Source organism: Micromesistius poutassou (assembly GCF_964030765.1).
Source record: "Micromesistius poutassou genome assembly, chromosome: 12".
Lineage (NCBI taxonomy): Eukaryota > Metazoa > Chordata > Actinopteri > Gadiformes > Gadidae > Micromesistius > Micromesistius poutassou.
The window spans coordinates 16,898,810-16,919,437 of record NC_140282.1 but is presented as its reverse complement, the minus strand read 5'-3'; the positions used below and the strand labels follow the sequence as shown (position 1 = coordinate 16,919,437).

General features: G+C 43.6%; 1 protein-coding gene across 1 annotated transcript in view; it reads right to left on the bottom strand.

Annotated features, from left to right (window-relative positions):
* Window positions 1–6,579: 6,579 nt before the first annotated feature.
* trip4 (thyroid hormone receptor interactor 4) overlaps window positions 6,580–20,628 on the bottom strand; it is a 62,826-nt gene continuing 48,777 nt past the window's right edge. Inside the window, exon 13 of the mRNA XM_084476532.1 lies at window positions 6,580–6,995. Coding sequence (XP_084332658.1) covers window positions 6,931–6,995 — 65 coding nt within the window. The 3' untranslated portion in view covers window positions 6,580–6,930. The remainder of the gene's footprint in view (window positions 6,996–20,628) is intronic.

Here is a 20,628-nt window from a genome sequence, read left to right as displayed (position 1 = left end):
AGGGAGAGCTGCAGGAGAGAGAGAGAGAGAGGGGGAGAGAGAGAGAGAGAGAGAGAGAGAGAGAAGGAAGGATGGGGGGGGGGGGGGGGAATTGAATTAATGGACTCATTTTCACACAGAGGGAAAGCAGCAGCCAGTCAGCATCCAACAGCCTCCATTTTCCTCCGGTGCCTCTCTCTATGCATTCCTGCTGGCAGGCATACTCACGCCTCCTCCCCAGGGATGAAGCGGTCTTCATTGGCAGGCTAAGTAACCGTCAGTAGGCAGTGGGAAACGGAGAGGAGGGATTCTTCTGATGTTTACTGTCCTCCAAGGCGACGGCACTGAACCGAGCAGGCTGTGGCTGTGTGTGCGACCGCCTGTCCCGCCTAAAATTAAGGGCATGTCCATCGACGGCATGCGTTTCCCCAGCACGTGTAAAAGTGATAATAATCAGTCGGCCACGCACAGCCACACAGGGGCTGGCGTGATGTGTGTGATTGTCGTGTATTACCATATTAAAGGCGCTATATTAAAGAATTTGTACTAAAAGGATTGCAGCCCTTGGCTCCCCTGAAGGAAGTAAGGTTCTCTTGGTTCATGTTTTAACGGAGGTGTTTCCTTTAAACCACAGAACAATACAATATGACATGTGATGATGCATCATGAGATGCATGTGAAACCCTTCTAAAGAGGTGTGAAAAGTGAATTCATTATTAATATAGTAACATATGGGGGTGTCTATGGTGTGTGGAAATGTCAATCATATATATCCAAGCTGAAAATTGTTAAGCCAAAGAACTGCAACAGTCAATTGCAATATTACACAGCACTGTTTACCAGGATATGCATTCTTTTTTATTTAAATGTATGATTTTAGTGGATTCAATGTCTCAGTAATTAATGAGTATTTTATATCTATATCTATATATAAACTAGGCACAAAAAGTAAGAAAATGTGCGTTTGGTAGATTATTTTGTTGTTGTAACAATGCTTTTTGGCAATAAATCTTACAGTTGGAAAGCCTGAAGCCTCCCCTTTTAAACGGTGCCACATATGTAAGGAACATGCACTTGTGGGATGCGCAGCAGAGCTGAGTATGTAGGTTGCACCCAAGAAAAATGTGCCAAATCTTCTCTGCCAATGCCAAACAGCCTACTCTGCCATTGACTCTTGTTTGGTGTTTGGTGGATTGGATGATTGAAGTTTGAAGAAACAAGACATATTGGCTGTTTAACAATTCATTAATTTAAGAAACAGAAGCCTCAGTAGCGTGTGGAATAAGCATACCCAGCCACAACAGCCTGGCACCTCCTCCTCATGCTGGTCACACACTGCTGTGGGATGGCATCCCATTCTTCAACCGGCATTTGTCACAAGTCAACCAACCTGGTTGTGTTGGTCACTCTGGCACCAGCAGCACGCCCAAGCTGATCCCACAACTGTTGAATGGGGTTGAGGTCAGGACTGCAAAGCAGGCCATTCCATCCTCTCCACTCCACAAACTGTGGAGGTAGTCTCTGATAAACCCCGCTCTGTGGGGGGCGAGCGTTATCGTCATCTTGGAGGATAGAGTTCGGTCCCAGACTGTGGAGATATGGGACTACCCCACACCATCACACTGCCTCCACCAAAAGACTGTTACTCTATCGGTGCGGCAAATCAGCATGGCGTTCTCCGCGTCTTCTCCACACATTGACCCTACGATCCAAATACCGTATAGGCAGAATCTGGACTCGTCACTCAACATACCTTTCCTCCACGTGTTCGGGTTCCAGTGCACGTGTTGCCGACACCAGCGCAGACGGGCCTCGGGGTGAAGGGCAGTCATGGCAGAGTTTAAGATTTGGCACATTTTTTCTTGGGAGCAACCGACATACTCGGCTCTGCTGCTCATCCCACAAATGGGATGAGGCTTCAGGCTTTCCAACGTTTTTTTTTTTTTTTGCCAAGAAGCATTGTTACAACAACGAAAAAATCAACGAAACACAATTTCCTTAATTTTTGTGCCTAGTTTATATACACAGGTGCATCTCAATAAATTATAATTTCGTGGAAATTCTTTTCATTAATTTCAATAATTCAATTTAAAAAGTGAAACTCCCTTTATTATATAGATTTATTACCCCCAACTGGAAATATTTCAAGCCTTTATTTGTATTAATTGTGAAGAGCATTGTAATATTAAATAAGAACAGTAAAAATAAATTAATAAATACAGAAATGACGGCCTTTTGAAAATGATGTTCTTGTAGCACTCAGTACTTGGTTGAGGCTCCTTTTGCATGAAATACTGCATCGATACGGCGTGGCACGGAGTGGATCAGCCTTTGGCCCTGCTGAGGTGTTATGGAAGCCCAGGTTTCTTTGATAGCGGCCTTCAGCTCATCTGCATTGTTAGGTCTCGTGTCTCTCATCTACCTCTTGACCCACACACACACAACCCACACATAATACCCCATACAATTTCTAGGGGGTTCAGTTCAGGTGAGATTGCTGGCAAATCAAGCACAGTAATCTCATGGTCATTAAACAAGGTATTGTTACTTTGGGTTAGTGTGGGTCCTGCTGGAAAATGAAATCAGCATCTCCATAAAGCTTGTCAGCAGAAATAAGCACGAAGTGCTCTAAAACTTCCTTGTAGACCTTGACTTTGGACTTAGTAGCACAGTGGAACAACACCAGGAGATGACACGGAAATCATCAGTGACTGTGGAAACTTCACACTAGGTTTCAAGCAACTTCGATTCTGTGCCTCTCCGTTCTTCCTCCAGACTCCGGGACCTTGGTTTCCTAATGAAACGTGCGACAGACCAGTTATTTTTCTCCTTTGCCCAGGTAAGACACTTCTGACATTGTGTCTGATTCAGGAGTGGCTTGAAACGAGGAATGCGACCGTCGTAGTAGCCCGTGTCCTGGATACGTGGCTCTTGATGCACTGACTCCTGCCTCAGTGCACTCCTTGTGAAGCGCACATACATTTTTTAATAGCCTTTGCTTGACAAATTAGTTTCACTTTTTAGATTTAATTATTGAAATTCATTAACTTTTCCACAATATTCTAATTCATTAAGAGGCACCTGTATATATATATATGTATGTATGTATATATATGTATATATATATATACATATATAGCTTAGAATGAAACTATGTAAACAGCCCGTTAACAAAGATCTTTGGTTTGATATGCAAGTCATGAGGCACTAGCACATCCTTGAAATCGTATGGGTTTTATGGTGCATAGTGCATGGTGTCATATACTAAAACCTACCCTTTTAATGATACATCATGATATAGTTGCAGGCTACACACCAGGGGAAAGTATCAGTTGGATAACCAGTGGGGAAAAAAAACATCTATCCTTTGTGATCAACAATGTTGCATCATTGCACCAGACTTCCATCATGTGATATATTTGTTGCTGTCTGCGAAACCTCAGAGTATGTTAGAGAATCTAGAGCCTCTAAGCTTGACAAATCACCAGGTTCCAGATAAGGCATTGAAGTGACATTATTTACAGGACTGTCAGCTTGATGCTTGCTAAAAGGCAACATAACACGTACCAACAGGGAGCCTGCTTTGGTTTCAGTTTAAGGGGAGGGAATGGAAGTTGATAAAATAGGGGAGTTCCATTACTTGACTGGATGTTAATGCAGCATTCACATGTGGAAAATGAATACCATGAGCATACTTTTCTTAACCTCCCCCATTTACTGCTTACAAGCTGACTGGATGCGCTGCATCGACCAACATTTGATTGAGTTAGGTCAAAAGATAACGGAACATATTGATTTCTCATGACAAGGACTTCACAAATGCCTGCAAATGAAAGCTATTTGTTACAACAGCAAAAAATTAAAAAAAGTATTTGTGCTCTCAAATTTCAAACGTTTGTAGCCTTTGTCACAAAACATCACAAACGTTTAGTAAAAGATAGTCGAAACATTGTGTGAGATCTGTGTGTGAGACCACTTGGCTGACACAATTAGTAGATCCGACAATCTTATTTGATGCCACCTGGTATCCCTCAAAGACAAACAGGTCATCTTATGGCAGCCTTCATCAACTAGAGAGTGAACCATATATATATATATTTTTACTTTCTAGTGCACCCCACTTGGACACACAAGGTACAGCCATACAAAGATCTGAGCACTTCACTTCCTCCAATGGAGCTGACCGCCCAGGCCATGGGACTAAACAAAGCTAACCAGTCACTGGAGAGCCACTACAGATTGCTCCAAGGCAGGCAGGCAGGTGGGGGGTGGGTACATCTGACACACAAGCCATCGTGAGTTTCATGAGGAAATATTGCCTCCCATGCACTAAATCGAAGGTAGACTAGATCTCCAGGGATCAGATGGATGAGCCAGAAAATGAATGAAAGTACAGACAAACAGTACACATTAAGGTTGAGAATGAACCAATGAGTCACAAGTGTCGAGTTTTAGATTGACAATATCAGTACGATTTTAATAGCCGTCACACTTGGGGGCAAATTGCTTTTGGTGAGGCAACCCCTGCATTTCCTTTTTTTCCTTTAAATATTGCCATAAATATTCTCTCTTCCTTTGAGCATGCACCATTGAGCGGAGTTCTCCTCTTTGAAGGAAGGCAGTGTTTTGTGAGACGGTGAGATGGATGAGCCTCAAGCTGTTCCTCGCCTGTATTGTTCCCCCAGCCAACCACCACCTCCCTCCTCCAAGTGTTCCAAAGACTAATTCCTCACCCAACCCTCTGGGGAGAGAGAGGAGAGGAGGGGGGGGGGGGGGGGGGGAGACCAGGGGAGCTCTGTCATCCCCCTACCCTCCCACCCCAATCAGTCTCCCCTTGCAAGTGGAGCAGAGAGAACACTGCCGTGGCGCTGCTGGAATTGTTAGTCTATCGCGTTTTCATTTCAAAGCAGGACCACCTTTGTGAGTTCCAGAGGGGGCGTAAATGCTCGGGCCTTCGTGACGGAGATATCCTCTGGAAACTAAGTTGAGAAGCCGTGAAGTCCAGTCCGTTTCTCGGAGCAGGTGGTGATTATGAGAAGCTAATTCCTGTCAGGATCGGATGACGCCCCTTATGTTGCAAAAATCCCAAGCCGCCTCCCCTTTCCCCTCCCCCCCCCCACCCTGCTTCCCGAACCCTCAGCGTGGTTAGCGACGGGGCACAGAGTCAAGGCGGCGGCAGGCCCCTGGGCGGCCGGAGGGAGGAGGAAAGACAGGGCTGCTGAAGGTAGCGTGTTATGATTCAGTAACAGGAAGAGCTGGGGCTCACATTCCATCTATAACAGCTCATTCTTGCTATGGGTGTGTGTACATTCACAAGCTCTCTCATGCGCACACACACACACACACCGCTCCATCTTTTGTTTACGAAAAAAGACAATAATCATACCCTTCACTTATTCACACCAGGCTTGATGATAACCAGGTAGGCCGGTTGGTGAGATAACAGTCTCTGCTTGTGTGAACTTATCTTTTTTTCCTCCAAAGAGAAAATAAAAAGCGAGAACATGGTAGAAATAAGCACAATGGTCACCCACAGGGCAAGAACTTGTTATCATTGATTCACTGGGTTAAAGTATTTTGCATATTCTTAGGTTGGCCCTCTGGAAAACACCTTCTCGTACGACTAGGACCATCACAAAAGAAACCTCTTTCCCCTTCTGGATGGCTAGATGACTGGGAGGGCTATTGCAATTAGGTGGTCTTGTGCTGAATAGAGTGAAGCAGAGGCTTGTGGCTAATCCACGACTCAAGCTTGGGTAAATCTCGGCTACTCAACATGAATAACAATGCTAAGCATGGATACACAAAAACAACAACCTGGGAATCAGTGTGTGTGTTGATGAGTCATGCAATGAATTTATTTCCCTTCTCACACTGTGGCAAACGTATACCCCTAGGCCATAAATGGGCCAAAGAACTCGTGAAACAAGGAAGGAAATATATGTACAGTCCGAGGGTAATTTCAACATTTAAATAAAAAATGACATTGCATTGGTGCCGGCATCAGTCAAAACCTGTCAAAACAGCACTTGAAGCAGAAGGAACAACATTAAATAATTCATTATAATAATAACATAGTCTGAGGAACCTGAGTGTGCTTTAGCACTCTAGACTTCAGGTGAATGATTACACAGTTCCCCTAGATATGCAGACTAGACTCTGGTGTGAGTGTGTGCGTCTGCAGATACAGCACCTTTGTTCATGTCCCACCCGCGTAGTAAAGATGCTAACGCCACTATGAGGACTCTCTGTCACACTGGGGCCTGCCTGCCATGAATCCAGGAGGTCTGCATGTGACAACTATTGTAGCCTCAATAATGAGGAGGAGAAAAGAAAGGGAACGCCATTGCTCTTGTGGCAAATAGGTTCTTGAGTTACAATGGAGCTCAAATATGTTCATCTACAGCTGCTTCCATGAAAAGTGCATTCAGAGTAAGATTGAAAGATTGAAGGGGCCCGATACATATAAACGATGGATTTGTTTTCTTACCGTTTTGGTTATGTTAGGCACTTTTAAATGTTCATATTCCAAATCCACCTTTTCTTAAATGAACAAGGAAAGACGCAAAAGTAAGTAAGTAGGTTAAATTTTTCGTTTTGCAACACTTATTTTATTTGAGCAAAAAAATAGAAAGATTGGTGAAATACATCATATTTATACAAAGCTCTGGGCGCATCAACTTGAACATTCAAACAAATGATCTTTTACCTCCAATGTCCAATTTACATTTCATTGCATTTCAATCCAGTTTATTCCTGGATGAACAAAACAAACACAGCTCTTGCCAGTCCTGTTTTCAGGCAGTACATAGACAGCAAACCAAACTAAAACCCAAAATGTTTTCCCCGTCAGCCAGAGAACAGGGCTATTATTTGAACACAATCATTTCAGTGAAGTGCGCGCTGTCCCACCGTGTCTCTGTCTTGCTCTTATGTCTCCTCTGTGTGACGTCAGTCTGCAGCTGATGGGACCAGCCCCTTCTTGGCACCCTGGTGGCACTGACTCTCCAGCTTCCCTGGGGGGAGGGAGGGGGAGAGAGAGAGTTTTTGCAGTTCTCACTGGTTTGTATTCACATTTTATCATTTTTCTTTGAAGTTATCTTTACTGATCTGTGTTAATGTTTATTACAGTCGAAGCACAAAGACTGTTTATTACAGTCGAAGCACACCATATTCTTATTTATGTATTCAATTGCAATGCTGCAATGTGACAGCGGTGTTTCTTTATTCTAGTATTTATTTCGTTATACGTATATTTCGTTTTTTATTTCACACTTGCTTTGGTAATCTAAACGTATGTTTCCCATTTCATAAAGCCCCTAAGAACTGAATTTTAGTGAAAGAGAGAGAGAGAGAGAGAGAGAGAGAGAGAGATAGGGATGGGTGGGCAGGGAGAGAGATGGAAGAGGAGGAGATGAATCAAAACACCATGAAAGGGACAGCGTGACCTTTCTGAGAGCTCAAGGCCTGCTGATTAGAGGCAGCCCCAAAGAGACACGAGAGAGAGAGAGAGGACCCAGAGAGAGCGAGAGAGAGAGAGAGAGAGAGAGAGAGAGAGAGAGAGAGAGAGAGAGAGAGAGAGAGAGAGAGAGAGAGAGAGAGGGATTTGATGTGGGGGTAAAAGGCCAGAGTGAATGTTTACTTCAATGCCGGGCGAGATTAGACCACATCTCTGCTGACGGAACACTAAGACACTCCTAATCTGGTCATTTAGATGTATGTGCTACAATGCTAAGAGGGGCCGCTTGCCCTGAAGGAATATCCACTGATATGGCGAGAGATACCGTGTGAAAGGAAAAATAAGACAACAAAAAGGGAAACATGCAAATATATTTGAATAACCAAAATAAAAGGATTATCATTCCCGGGGATTTAAGAGAAAGTATTACAGCATTGCATGCAACAAAAATCCCTACAAATCACTCACAGGCATGGCACACAACTGCAAAGGACAACAACGCAGTGAAAACAACATCGCAAAAAATGTAGTGCCATTAAAGAGGCGAATGTGAAACGTAAAAATGTAAAGCATGAATGGACAACGCTACGATTGCATGGGAGTGCAATGTGTCATGTATGAGGTGGGTGGCCACACACCACGCGTTCTGCTTTACTCGCAGGGAACATTACACAAGCCAGATGGCTTTTTTTTTTTTTTTTTTCATATTTACAAAATCTTTATCCAAACCAAATGGTAGCATCTGCAGGCACTGTATGATTGCAACATTGCACCAACACTTAGAAGCCACAATGCAGCATGATTCACTGCTCACCCATTTCAAAGGGCTCTTAAGAAACAAACGCTTGAGTACTAAGCAAAAGAAAAAAAGAAAAGAATCTTTATTCATATGCTCAGAGTACCCGTTTCAAATCAGAATTCCAAAGTTCAGGCAGGATTCTTTGTTTCTTGTTCTGCTTTGGGTTGAATAATAATAAGTGTTTCCTGAAAGGAGACACACACAGTAATCTCAACAGGACCCGGTCCTTGTCCCGTGTTGCCGTGAGCTAGCTTCCTCCTGGCTGGGGATGGGGAGGGGATCCAAGTGTGACAAGCGTGGCTGGTAGTTGTCACTTGCGCTTTCACTTCCATGTTGTCACATTATGGCTGAGCGCCACGGGTAGCAAGCAGTGTAAACACTGTTTAGAACAGGGTGTCCAACCCTGTCTGCAAAGGTTGTCAGCGTCTGTTTTGCCTGAAGGAAGTGAGCGATGGCTGGGTGAGTGCCTCTGGAATTTTCAGGTGGCTATACTGCCAAAGAGTATATCGTAATATAGTATATATATTACGACTAGGTGACCACTGTCAGCTGGAGAGTGAGGGTTGTTCTTCAACCAGTATATCACATGATGAGGACTAGGGGACAGATGCCAGTTAGAGTGTGAGGGTTGTTCTTCAACCAGTATATCGAAATGATCAAGACTAGGTGACTGATTTAAGTTAGATAGCGAGAGTTGTTCTTTAACCAGTATATCTAAATGATCAAGACTAGGTGACTGATTTAAGTTAGATAGCGAGAGTTGTTCTTTAACTAGTATATCTAAATGATCAAGACTAGGTGCTGATTTAAGTTAGATAGCGAGAGTTGTTCTTTAACCAGTATATCTACATGATTAAGACTAGGTGACTGATGTCAGTTGGAGAGCAAGGGTTGTTCTTGAAAAGTTATATGGTCCAGATGGTGTTTTATTTAAAGACCCAATTAGGTTGAACTTGAGGGATGGAAGATCACCTCCAGAGAGTATGTCAGCGTTACTGTGCTAAGTAGGGGCGGCTCAGACTGGTTTAATCCGTCTCTGCCTTGCTTTATAATAATGGTTTGAGAGACGGAGAAAAAGGGCTCTGGCATTTTGACAGAGCAACATTTCCGAAAATAATTCCCGGAGTGAGGTGTAAGAAAAGCTTGTCGAAGAGGCACAAAGAACACTCAAGGATTCTCGACAATGTCAGCCACCACGGTTTTAAACTTACCGTGTGAAAGCTTGTGAAAGGTTTGAACACAAAGCAAAAGAAGAACACACAATGAGACCATATTTTCACTGCCCCCAAACAACCAGCCATGGGTGGTATGAAGAGTCGGGGAGGAAGAGAGTCAAGCTGCCAGCGTTACGTACTCCATATGAGAAAGTGACTACGGCTAATGGCTGAGGGGCTGCTGAGATGTCGCGTTTCAGAGTAGATGCTAGAGGAGTGCAGGGATATTCAGGAAGCACTAGTGAAGCAGGGGGGATGTTGGGGGAGGTGGAGAGTGGGCGGCGGAAAGCAAGGAGACAGCAGAAAAAAGAAAGAGGTAGAGAGAGGTTGGCTGAGGAGAGGGAGAATGGCAGGCGGGGTGAGAGACAGATAGATAAAGAAAGGGGAGAAAGGGATACAGATAGAGAGGGGGGGGGGGGGCACAAGCAGGGGAGGGGGCGAGTGCAATGGAAAGGCTGGCCCATCGATTGGCTGAGATAATTTCCCATTGATTGCTGCCCTGTTTGGAGACTGCTGTAGAGAGGTTTATTGCCCACATGCTGCAGCTGGGGAGGAGGAGGCCATAAAAATAAAAATAGTCCCAGGTTGTCTGCAGAGAGGTTGGCTCTCCATCATCAAGACTGTAAAATACACTCTGCAGCAGCACGGGCTCACATCCACAAGAGCATGGCGGCTGCTAGTGCATGCAGACACACAAATGCACACCGACACACACACACACACACACACACGTAGAGCACAGTGCCATCGCGTTTTCGCAACGTTGTCCACACTATGCATTCCATTAGGACTAATGGGAGAAGATGGCCCCATCGCCAATGAATGGTGCAAGAGTATAATCACTGTGTGGATCCAGGGGCAGCCGTGTGCAGAGCTCTATATTTACTGAAATTACATAGGGGTCCGTTGACCGGCTCTTTCGTGTCAATAATACTGAGAGGAACTGACCTCATGGGAGAGGAACTGCCCTTAAGAATCACAAGAATGTGGCGGACAGCTAATCTGCAAAAAAAAAAAAAAGGACCGGCAGCATCTTGTTTTGCCTTCTCATATAAACAGAATGATTTTGGTTTTCGCTGGGGGACAGAAACGTAAGGAGTCCCTTCCTGACAACAAACTAGGACATCAAGACATTTAGCCTGTAGGTCGTCAATAGAAGAGGGAGAAACTGGGAGAGCGTGGAGGGCGCAATCATCGCTGATATTGAGTGTTATAGCCCCCAACTTTATCGGTTACGATTTCTCACCAGAGGTAGCAGTCTACAATATCCAATTGAGTCTTTCTGAAGCATAATGGCCAGGGAGTGAAATGGAGGACAGGCAAGACCAGCGAATAATAAGGCCATTGCAATCTTATGTTTAATGTTAAAGAAGGATAAAGGTTTCTGTTGTTCACCCGACTCAACCCGGTGTTTCCATGACTACGCAAGACCTATTGAAGAAAACAAAAGCCCAAGATAAAAGATAATTCAATCAAATTCAATTGTGTTTGTGTAGCGCTTAATCATAGAAAATAAAGATTCACAATGAATGAACAGCATTGAGTGAGAAAGTACCTGGTAACAGTGGGAAACAGTGTAGTCACACAATTTACATCGTGTGAATACGGGTGACAATATAAAAAGAAGCACTTTGATGCACACAGGATATTTCATGATCTAAATAAGAAGCCAACTGAGTTATTCTGTATTCTGTGTGTGGCGAGAGGTGCTCGAGGTTGGGTTGTTGAAACTGAAAAGATTTGTCAGCACTCACACAGTGAGAGTGCACCTGGTTGAACGTACTACAGGAACACACAGTAGGTTGCCATGGAAGGATCACTTATCATTTCTGCCATGTGAGATTTGCATTAGGCTTAAAGGGATACATCGAGATATCTTTAAATTGGCGTTGTGTACAAGTTGTGTACAATAAACTTGTAATTACTTTCCAAAGATTTCCACTGGGTTCCGAATAGTCGCTTATTCAAAGTTTGTCTACATGCACAAAGATAATTCGGCAATATTTTCTGCAATGTGATTATAAGGCTACTTGTGATGCTCATTGAACACAGTGGTTATCTTTGGGAAGTCGTTTTAAGTGTATTCCCCTAACATGAGTAGGAGCTAGGCTGCCAGTAACTCTGCAAGTCAATGGAAGCGGCTTACGGAAAGCAAACGCTACACAGCAAACTCCCCTTTTGGACGCACAATGATGCATTTGGAATTAAACAACTCGTCTCAATCTGTCTAAGACAGGCACATGCCAATTTACAGATACCTCTGTGTATCCTTTAAAGCCCAAAGCACATATATCACAAATGTCCTGGCCTATTTGTAGTGTAATTTGTAGAGTCTAGCAGAGCAGATTTTGCGTTTGCTTAAGAAGGGATTCCTCTAGCTGGAATCTGAAAATCAAAAGCATTATTCTGCTTCTGTCCTGACATTGCCACACGCTTTGGGCTCTAGATTGTAATAGATTTGTACCAAAGTGAAGATAGCTCGTAATGATGGCAATCTTGTTATTTCAATAACAAATGCCCACAGAATCTAGAATCCATCCAATATTTCCTTTCAGCTCCAACTCAACAAAACTGTCTTCCTGGCATTGCTTGCCTATTAAACCCTTTCATTCTACACACACACACACACACACACCCAGCGAGCTGTCCCTGCACTCCACTGCAGTAAAGTGACTGTGTACAAAGCTCTTTGGAGCCAGGAGGGTGAGCAGAGAGAGAGAGGGAGAGAAAGAGAGTGAGAGTGAGAGCGAGAGAGAGTGAGAGCGAGAGCGAGAGAGAGGGAGAGAGGGAGAGAGAGAGAGAGAGACGTTAGTCACACCTAATTTGCATTGCCTTCCTGCGTTGGCTGGCTGACTGCTGCATTTACAAGTGGATAGAGAGAAGGTGCGGCTGAGCTCCATGGTTGTGCTGGCAGGCTGTCCCTGAGATGGTTTCCTCCACAGGAGAAAACAGACAGCCACTTCCCCCCCCGCCCCCGCCCCCGCCCCCCCCCCCCCCCTCCATGCTCTCTCCAACAGCCAGTGGCTGGTGAGCTGTTTTCACAGCCTCCGAGGGGCTGCGATGGCTCAGTGATTTCTCCGGCCCGGCAGCCCACCGCTGGGCTGGCTTAGTCACGCACACCACAGCTCATCAGGATTTGCCAGAGAACCGAACCGGTGTCTGGTGACGTCGGCGGTGGTGGAGCCGGGGGGGGGGGCGAGGGAGGCGTGGGTTTGCTGGCTATTTCAGAAAAAACAAGCACACGCAATGGCTCGGTTACACCCCCCCGACAAAAATGGAGGTGTGAAAAATCCCCCCCCAATAAAAGCCTGTCACTGCACCTGCTACTGTTCCGCGCACGAAAAGGTGGGGCTGGAGCCAGACTGTTGAAATTGCAGCCATGGATTTTAACAGTATGGCTCTGATTTCAATATAATACATACTGAAGTTATGGGGAAATAAGAAAACTAATTTTTATATTCCAAATATGTATTTTTTTATGTATTTACACCACACCACTATTATCAGTAAACGTTTGTACACAATGCCAAATATTCCCCCATCTTATGTGCATACGCATTTTTCCTGGCATAGTCCACACGTTCACACTGAACAAGGTAATATACCGGCCAGGGTTCGCACCCCAATTTACCCTCCCGGACCCTACACATATCGGTGGTTTCATTTTGATGTAAATGCATTTAGCCGGCTCCGTGGTCCAAGGGGCGGGACTTGGGTAGAGGTGTTGCTGCGTTGTCTTTACAACAGAGACAACGCAGCGATATCAACATGAGTAGTTCTAACTGGAGAGACGGTAGGTGAGAAGGTGATGCAGTCGCATTTAACAAAGACGGGGAAAGGTGGTGCGGTCTACGAGAAAGACGCAGAGGAACTGTCCTCTACGAGGCTTTTGTCGGGATAAAAAACAAGCGGTCAGCAAAATAAAGAATACGTTGGTGTTTTTGCACTTGTAAATAGTTAATCGTGTTTGTAGCCTACACTCAGATGTACACTCATTCTTGCATGAGAGTCTCTTGAATCAGGAAAAAAATAAAAACATTTGTAGTATGCAAATTATTCTAAAGAGGTCTACTCTACACTCCCGCCTTGTCCAGTGAACCAACTGGACACCAACTGTGACGACGGGGGACTTTACCTCCTCGGTTTTACACGGGCAAGACAGTGAAATTGCCGGGCGTGCCAAGCCGCAACCGAACCGGCTTGGCAGTGTAAAAATGCCTAGTGACACGACTTGCCCAATGCACTGTGGTGTCTGTGAAGCTATAATGAGAGGACTTGGGGCTGGTTGGTTGCCAGTCTGCCTAACTAGCCAGGACTATTTGGGTGGGGAAACAGAATTAGAAACACCAGCCCCTCCTTTAAGAACCGCCACACAAGTCCCCTTGAGAGAAGCACTTAGCTCCCAGCTGCTCTGATGGAGCCACTCATTGGCCAACAGTGGAAGTCTGTCTGGGTAGGTTTCACATGTGAATGTGTTACTGTATACATTAAAAGCCGGGATAGATAATACTTGACATTAGCAACATTAGCACAGTGTGTTGGTTGCAAGTATAGAGGAACAATGTGAAACAACACTGGATACATTGTAATGGTTTGGATGAAAAGAATCGTATTTTGGTCGATCGATCTGACTTAGATCTGTAACTTGGGGCTATGCGCTAGTGTTAAATTGATTCTGTGCTATAGGCTAACCTGCACGTTAACTCTCCCTTACTCTACAGTAGCACCCTGCCTCTTCCGACAATGTTGGAAAAACAAATAAAACAAAAAAGTGATTGCAGCTAATGAGCACAATTAGTTCACCACTTGACTAGATTAGGTTTGTGTAATGGATTTCTATATCTACAAAACAGTACAGAGTGTGACCATTCTCTCTGGTTGAATGTGACAGACCAAAACCAGCACTATGGTTACAGATATCAATACAAATATATATATATATAATTATATATATTTATATGTATAATTCTGCTCATTCAGTACTTCCATGACTTATACTTCTACAACTACTGTCATACCTAGTCCTATGGGTAATTTGCTATACAATGTTGAAGCCTATCTTTATGGAATTAATACAGAGCATGGCTGAATGAAGAATATTCAGCATAGATAATGAACTTATATTAATGGTAACATTATGATTTGAAAAGCGCTGAATGGTAATGAGTAGTTGGAACTACCAGAAGAGCCAAACCTGTTTGAAACCTTATATCCTCTTTAAACACCTCTTTTTTATCACCTCTTTGTATCCCGTTTTATGATGATTTTGAAGCATTCCAGTGGTTAAATATGTCGACTTGAATTTAAAAAGCAGGAGCAGGCGCAGAGGGTTGGGAACTGGCAACAATTTAGAGAGCAGCCTATTTGTTCCTAGCAGTGTCCCGTCCTAATGCGTCCCTGCAGGGAGCAGATTCCCCCGTGGCGGTGAGTAATTCTAGGAAGAGGGGCTGGCATCTTGTTAGTCATCAATCACTCGCTAACATGATCCTAAGCTGAGAGTACACTTTGTCTGAATCCGCTTCTCGCGTGTTCACATGGTCCAACATGCCCCACATTGCGATGAAAACAAAGTGTTGGGTTAATGGCTGCTCTGTGTGCAGGCTAGTAAATCACAACTAGCGCCCACTCGTGACTACGTTCACCCGTTGCTTGGGTGTCCACTACCTTGCATGTTTGATCAATGACGCAATTTCTCTGCCTGGTCTAGTGATATTTAAGGCACTGTTCAAAGTTGTTCACACTCTATTGTGAGAATGACTCTCACAAAACAAACACAACAATGTGTACAATGGCCTGCAGCAGTGTTAGTTCAGCAGCAGTTTGCTTTGGTGTCAACTCATATTTAATTGAGCAATACTGGGGACTGTACCTTTACAATGAGCTTTTGCCTGCCGCAGAAAAGTGTGTAACCCGATGCAGTTGATATACGTAATCCCTAAAACGACAAAAGTGAAACAGTGGAGGAACTAGCAGAAACATATAACTGAAATTGAATTGGAAGTTTAACGTTATGGGTACCCCGAACATTAATATTTATATTTTGTGCATTCTTCAAACGCAGCCCTGCGATGTCTGGATCAATCAAGGTCAGCATCAGTCTCAGGTGTGGCTTAGCATCCATCCTGCTTCTGTATTGCGTTTAATGATGTCAAGTGAAGAGAAGCCTTTCTCGCGTGGATATATGGCTGCAAAAGAAAGGAGCAAGCACATGGCGTTGTCCATGGGCGTCGACTTCATTGTTTTGTCGCATGACAATTCTGTTAAGCTCTCCTTAAGTCCTTTGGCATTTTAGAGGTTTCGATGCTGATTTCTCATCCAGTTATTCAATTCGGTCGTCAGTGAGAAATATTCGGGAACTGTTGTCGGAGCGAGACGGAGGTGCGCACTGCATGTTCCCTGCGTTTGAGATGGGATGGTTTCATGGATTCATTGCATCACCGCATACCACCTGTCCTCGGTTCACTCTCGTCCACTTGCAGTTCTGCTCAAAATATTCTCCTCCTGTCCGCACTTCTTTCAAATAGTTCCCGTTTGGAGCCACAATCGCAGTGTTTTTGAACCACTCATAATCTAAATAGATATATTTTTTTCATCTATTTTTTCTAAGGCTTATGATAAATATCAAAGAAATAGCTGAAAATGAACATAAAAGATGAACGTAGTTTCTGCCAAGTTCAAGGCACATTTGCACAATGATCTGGTCTCAGCAGATACCTTGACTCTGTTGGTTATGTCATGTCATATTTGGAAGATCAATCTGTAAATTTTTCCCAAAAAAAGGTCACCAGAAGTAACCATTTAAAGGGTTATTTTTCTAAATTGTCTACAAATTTGCTATAAAAAAATCTAGGGGAAACACTGGTATACCACAAAGTTGCGCACCCGTAACAATGGATTAGAGCATGATGAGCACAAGTAAAAATCACTACAAATATTCCCTTCAATTATTCTTTAATGCCTATACTGCTAGGCATCAAGACCTTCAGTGGTAAAGGTTAAGGGCACACTCAAACTAGGCCATCTGTACCGTGCCCGAGTACGTTTGCCCCCTAAAGTCTAGATCGTTAGGCTCGTGTGAGCACGCCATCCGCACTCAAGTACAGTACAATTCCGTGGCCTCAGTATACTACGGAGAGGTGTGCTCAGGCCACGGTACAGATGATAATGAGCCGACACGCGCACACGCACGGATACGCAACCTATATGTACAAGAGGCAACTTTGCCTAGTGTGAGTGCGCCCTAACTGGGAATTTACACTGCAGGCGAGAGAGAGACGTGAGTGTAACGTAGGCGTATCAATTCACACCTCTGCCATTTATTTCGCTATATTTTCAAGATTCATCAGATAATAGGCCTACACATCATAACCGAGACGCTTCAGAAACACTTGAAAATAGAAGTGAAGCGTAAAGTTAAGCCTTGGTCGGCCGTGAGACGGGGGTAGAACGCTGCCGGTGTAAATCAGTGCACTAGTTTGAATGGAATTCTATCTCTAGCTGAAGTCGGACGTCTGACGGCCGACTAAAAAACGTGTCTAAAACGGCTCTGGTGTAAATCGGCCTTCAGGCACACAGAGTTAAACAAAGCTACTGCCGAAAAAAAACAATTTCATACCTAAATAAACAAAAACAATTGAAATTTGCTGAGAATTATGGTTCTAGACTTTTTAACAAATTAATTTATGTGGGGCGTATTTCTTAACCAAACCCTTAATGCAATTCCAGGTTAAACATGTTTTGTTTTTTAAAAATACTTCCCAAATCACCATTGTTTTGATGTGATGGGATAAAGCCTCACCTAATTCAACGGGCATCGTTTCTCTCCCTTGTGTCAACTGCTTGTTGAAATGTATGATGGTACAATCAATTTGAATGTAAATCTATTCATCCCTCTATTTCAAAACATAATTAACAAGCTGTGCATCGACGGCCCCGCAGAAACATGTAGTCACCGACCAATTGCTACAATTCTCAGTGGCTTTGAGAAAAAAAATAAGGAAAAAGCCAGAGTTGTTTATTACCACAACAGGTATGCAAAATATGAGGTTGGTGAGTACATGTGGAAATTCCAGCTCGGAGGAAACCTTGGGAGGGATTATAGGGAGGGAAGTGGAAATTCTTCCCAGCCTTCAAGGACCCGTTTCAGGAAGGGAAATTAGGGCAGTCATCCAGAAGATGTTTCATTCCCTTCACATTAGCTCTCCCTCCCACTCTCTTGTCAGAGTAAAGTGCTACCATTAAAACAGTGCGTGGGTATCTAGTTAAAATCTTATCTTGAAGGTTAGAAGGCAGCACCCTGAGAAAATAGTTGAACAAAATCACATGGATGAGCTAGAACTGAAACCTGTCATGCGACAGCATCAAGCTGCTGCCTGCAAACAATCCCTCTTAAAAAAAACAATCCAACACAGATGGCCTTACTTTCTATTTTGCAGGGAAAAAAACAGCAGATTTGGATGTAAGGCATTAAGTCCGGCTTTGACACTCGTCTAATAAATCCATGTGCATTTCATCCTCTTCTGAAGAGGGGGCAACCAAATAGTTAAGCATGTTTCAAGTATCTTATAACCTTTGTCATTATTATATTGTTAATACAAGGTGTGTGTGTGTGTGTGTGTGTGTGTATTGGTCATTCCAAATAAATGAATTAACTGTGTGTGTGTGTGTGTGTGTGTGTGTGTGTGTGTGTGTGTGTGTGTGTGTGGTGTTTCATACAGTGTAGCCTTGTCAGTGACATGGTACGTTCCTTCGTTCCTAACTGTAGTCCCCTCTCACGCGTCCATCAATGCCGGTTCTACTGGTTTTCCAATGAGTGTGGTTGCGAGTGTGAGTTTGTGAATTCAGTCTTGTAATCCAGTTTCGTATTTATTCAACATTATGTATTCCTAGCTTTTATTCTACCCAAAATAAATAGCACTGCTAGTGCTGTATCATAATATATTTTTACTTTCATCATATATATATAAACATATTTTTCAACATGTAGAGCTAATTTCTTCTACAGTTCTTACAACAACTCTAACCTTCCATTAATCTAAGGGGAAAAAAAACCCTAAAAGTTAACTTCTTTAACGTTTGGCTTCTACAGGAGCATATACCATAGTTTCACAATATAATGGCACATTTTGTAAGTATAACTTGAATGGTGACGACATAATGGCTTTCAATCAAAACCTCTATGGAGTAAATGAAATCCGAAACCACACTGTGGCAAAGGGACATGTCAAAGGGACAGAATATCATGAAGCCTACTTCTCTCCTCTTCTCTTCGCCTTTACAGCTGCCATGAGACTGTGAAAGATGAGTACAGCCGTGTTATTCACAAGGATCCTCATGTAGTGGGCTTGGCCACATCTAATTAGAATGTAAATGCAGTGTTGGCTGGGGATGGATGGCAGGGGAGAGACATTGGCATTTAGATTATGCTGAGACTAGATTACTGATGAAACTGTGTGTTGGTGAGATAGCCTTTTTAACAGCGGCTTGGCACAGACTAATTCTATTTCACCAAGACCGTCCCTGTGCCATCATTGGTAATTAAACCAGAAGGAAGGGGGAGGCAAATAGTGTGTGGGTGTGCGTGTGCGTGTGTGTTCTTCAAACACCAACAATAACAACAAGACTGGTGGAAATGCACTTGCTCAAACAAACAGACACCCATCCCCTACAGTGCACTCCAACTAGCAACTGCTGGATGCTAGAACCAAAAAAAAAAAAAAAAAGAGTAGTGAACCACTTCTCTGATAAATGCCTACACCTTTTAACCTTCTCCGTAGACGCCCCAGCGTTGTAGCAACGCATACACACACACACACACCCTATATTTCCTCGTCAGGGGCAAAGGCAGCAGGGAGAGGAGGGGGAGGAGAACGAGAGCGCGAGAGAGAGAGAGAGAGAGAGAGAGGGAATAATAAATTGAGGCTGATCTAGTGCTCCGCATCCTGAGGAGGCCAGATTTACATATCTGTGCAGCGGTGCAGAGGGAGAAATGTGTCTGAACTGACAGCCCAACTGAATATCTTAAACCACTGGTGACTCCCCTGCAGGCATACTCCCCTGCACACACAAACACACATACGTGCCAAGTCCCACGGAAATAGATGCACGCAGAGATGAGCGTGCATAAATATGTCAACGTGTGTGTGCGTGTGTGTGTGTACACAAGCACACGCACGCACGCACACACACACACACACACAGGCAAAGGACTTAAGGTCAGGCAATGTGGATGCTGAGTGTTGCTTTGTTCATGCAAGGTGATGTACAGTAGTGCTTGTTTGACAGCACAAGTATAAGTCCTCTCTAGGGAAACGGCACACAAAGGCAGCCTCATGCACTGATGGTGTTAAGGAACATGTGTGTGTGTGTGTGTGTGTGCGTGTGTGCGTGCGTGCGTGTGTGTGCATCAGAAGCTGTGTAATACACACAGTACAGACAAAGAAATGCAATTAAACAAGTTTATCAATATGAATTAAGTATACAAATTCGTAATCCTGTGTTTTTGTTGGAATTTGCCTTTGATGTTTGGAGACACCAAAATGAAAGAATTAGGCAAATAGATAAGACGACAAAACAGACTCCATGTGTGCACTGCTAATGTTTCAAGCCGGCAGTTTAACATTCAAAGCTAAACCTCATTCAAAGCTAAATACTATTGGTATAAGATTTAAATAGATTTGTAACACCTCATAATAAAAATAAATATTAAATAATGTTTTTTTCACAGAGATGTAAATCTGAGTTCAAATTCAACCGTAGTTACTATTTTCACCATAGTAACTGTATGACAAATTGGAAAATAAGCACATCAACAAAGTTTGTTTTTGTTTTGTAGGAGACATCAATTTGGAAGTAGTAGAAACAATTGCAAACAGAGACTTGGAATTCACCTGTCAACACCTTTTATCTTCATGTATTTATTCCGGTATACACGATCAGTGTTGTAGGATGGGCTTGGCTGACTAAGCGGTTGATGGGGGCTTATGTTCAACCTCTGTAAAATAACCATTTAAAAAAATGTTCCTTCATGTGACCTTTTAACCTTTGACCCCTGGTGAGAATAGTCAGGGTCACATTATTTCCCATGCTGCTCGGCCAGATAAAAGAACATGTTCCACGGTTGTCGCGGGTAAATATAGAATGGTAAGTGTAGCGTGTGCTCTATTACCGTCAGACTT